This window comes from Dreissena polymorpha, chromosome 8, assembly GCF_020536995.1.
Source record: "Dreissena polymorpha isolate Duluth1 chromosome 8, UMN_Dpol_1.0, whole genome shotgun sequence".
Classification (NCBI taxonomy): domain Eukaryota; kingdom Metazoa; phylum Mollusca; class Bivalvia; order Myida; family Dreissenidae; genus Dreissena; species Dreissena polymorpha.
In genome coordinates, this window is record NC_068362.1 from 35581750 (window position 1) to 35583163 (window position 1414).

The 1414-nt window shown below is 31.0% G+C and overlaps 1 protein-coding gene across 1 annotated transcript in view; it reads right to left on the reverse strand.

Annotated features, from left to right (window-relative positions):
- Positions 1-1414, reverse strand: part of LOC127842427 (uncharacterized) — an 11464-nt gene continuing 10050 nt past the window's right edge. Inside the window, exon 7 of the mRNA XM_052371925.1 lies at positions 1-1121. Within this exon, the coding sequence (XP_052227885.1) occupies positions 1111-1121 (11 nt within the window). The 3' untranslated portion in view covers positions 1-1110. The remainder of the gene's footprint in view (positions 1122-1414) is intronic.

The window sequence follows — 1414 nt, forward strand, 5'->3', positions numbered from 1 at the left end:
TCAATTCTTTCAGTCTTTATTTACGGTTCGAGCATTTGTTGTCAAAATAGAACATACATGATAATTATGGTCCTATTATCAGTTATAAGTAACAAACAGCTGAATGATTGTAAAATACAAATTCGAAATGGTTTGCATTCTTATAAACTGAAAACTGCCATAATTCATAATAATAATTATTGTACAGATACTACTTTAAATTAGTTTGAATTACACAAGAATACGTAGATACTTATTTATGTGAAAGTGATATAAATCATATTTTGATATGGACGTATAACAACGTTTTATCCAAGATCTTGGTTATATCTGCAAGAATTTCAAAGAGGGATATATTACATTATTTAATACCCAAATGCATACGAAATATGTATGGATTTGCCAAAATGTGTACCTTTGTCTTTGTAATATCATGTTATTCGAGGAAACGAATATATGCTGAATCAAAGGTGATATCTACGCGTTTATTTGTTGCAGGCGAATTAAACAAACATCATTTTAGTCTTACAAAAATGTTCATCACAACGGATAACCAAAAACTTAACTTTATTTTAATAATATTTATTAGCTAATAGTACTCGTGTATAAGTTCTCTCTTATTATATTTATCATGTTTAAGAACTAACAACGATTGGCGTGTGTTATGTGATTAATCGAGTGTTATATCTTAACATAAAGTTTCAATTGGTCATAATTAAATAGCAATACACATATTTACCCTTTCTCTCTCAGAAGCAAAGTGAAATTGGCATGTGTGCAAACAGCATAAAATAAGAACAGTCTGCGAGAATGTCGCAGCTGTATCTTTATGATCGAAATGAAGCCTTTAAAACTTGAATTTAGTCACAAAGGTATTTAATAAAATGTAACTTCTTGAGGGAAAACAAATGCGTAGAAAACGTATCTAAGTCGTAAAGTGTTAAATTAATCTTATTAAGACAAATACATAACACGAATTGTGTTTCTAGTATTTTACTGCATGCATTAATGTAATTGATACAAAAATATTACTTTTACTTATATGTTGATAGTGAACTGTCAGCAATACACATCACATTCAATCTGAAATAAATCTGGCAAACAGTATACAATGTCGGGTGATCCTTTTCCTCAATCAATTCCTGAAAACAAACATATGCATATTTACGAGTTGTTTCAAGCACGCAATTGCAATGTGTGTTCTGTTTGCAAGCATTGCGTTCGGGAACGAAATTGACCATTGCATATTAGTATAAGGAATTGAAGACATAACGATGGTCCCAATTTAAAATGCCGAACCTACTGTTTTGGAATTGCGCGATTTTGATACTGTGCAATGCGGGGAATCAATGCGCATATACCTCCAAAAGAACGAACTAGTTAACAAATCGCAACAGCTCAAAAACGTCATGTGATATATTGACGAAGCGCAATT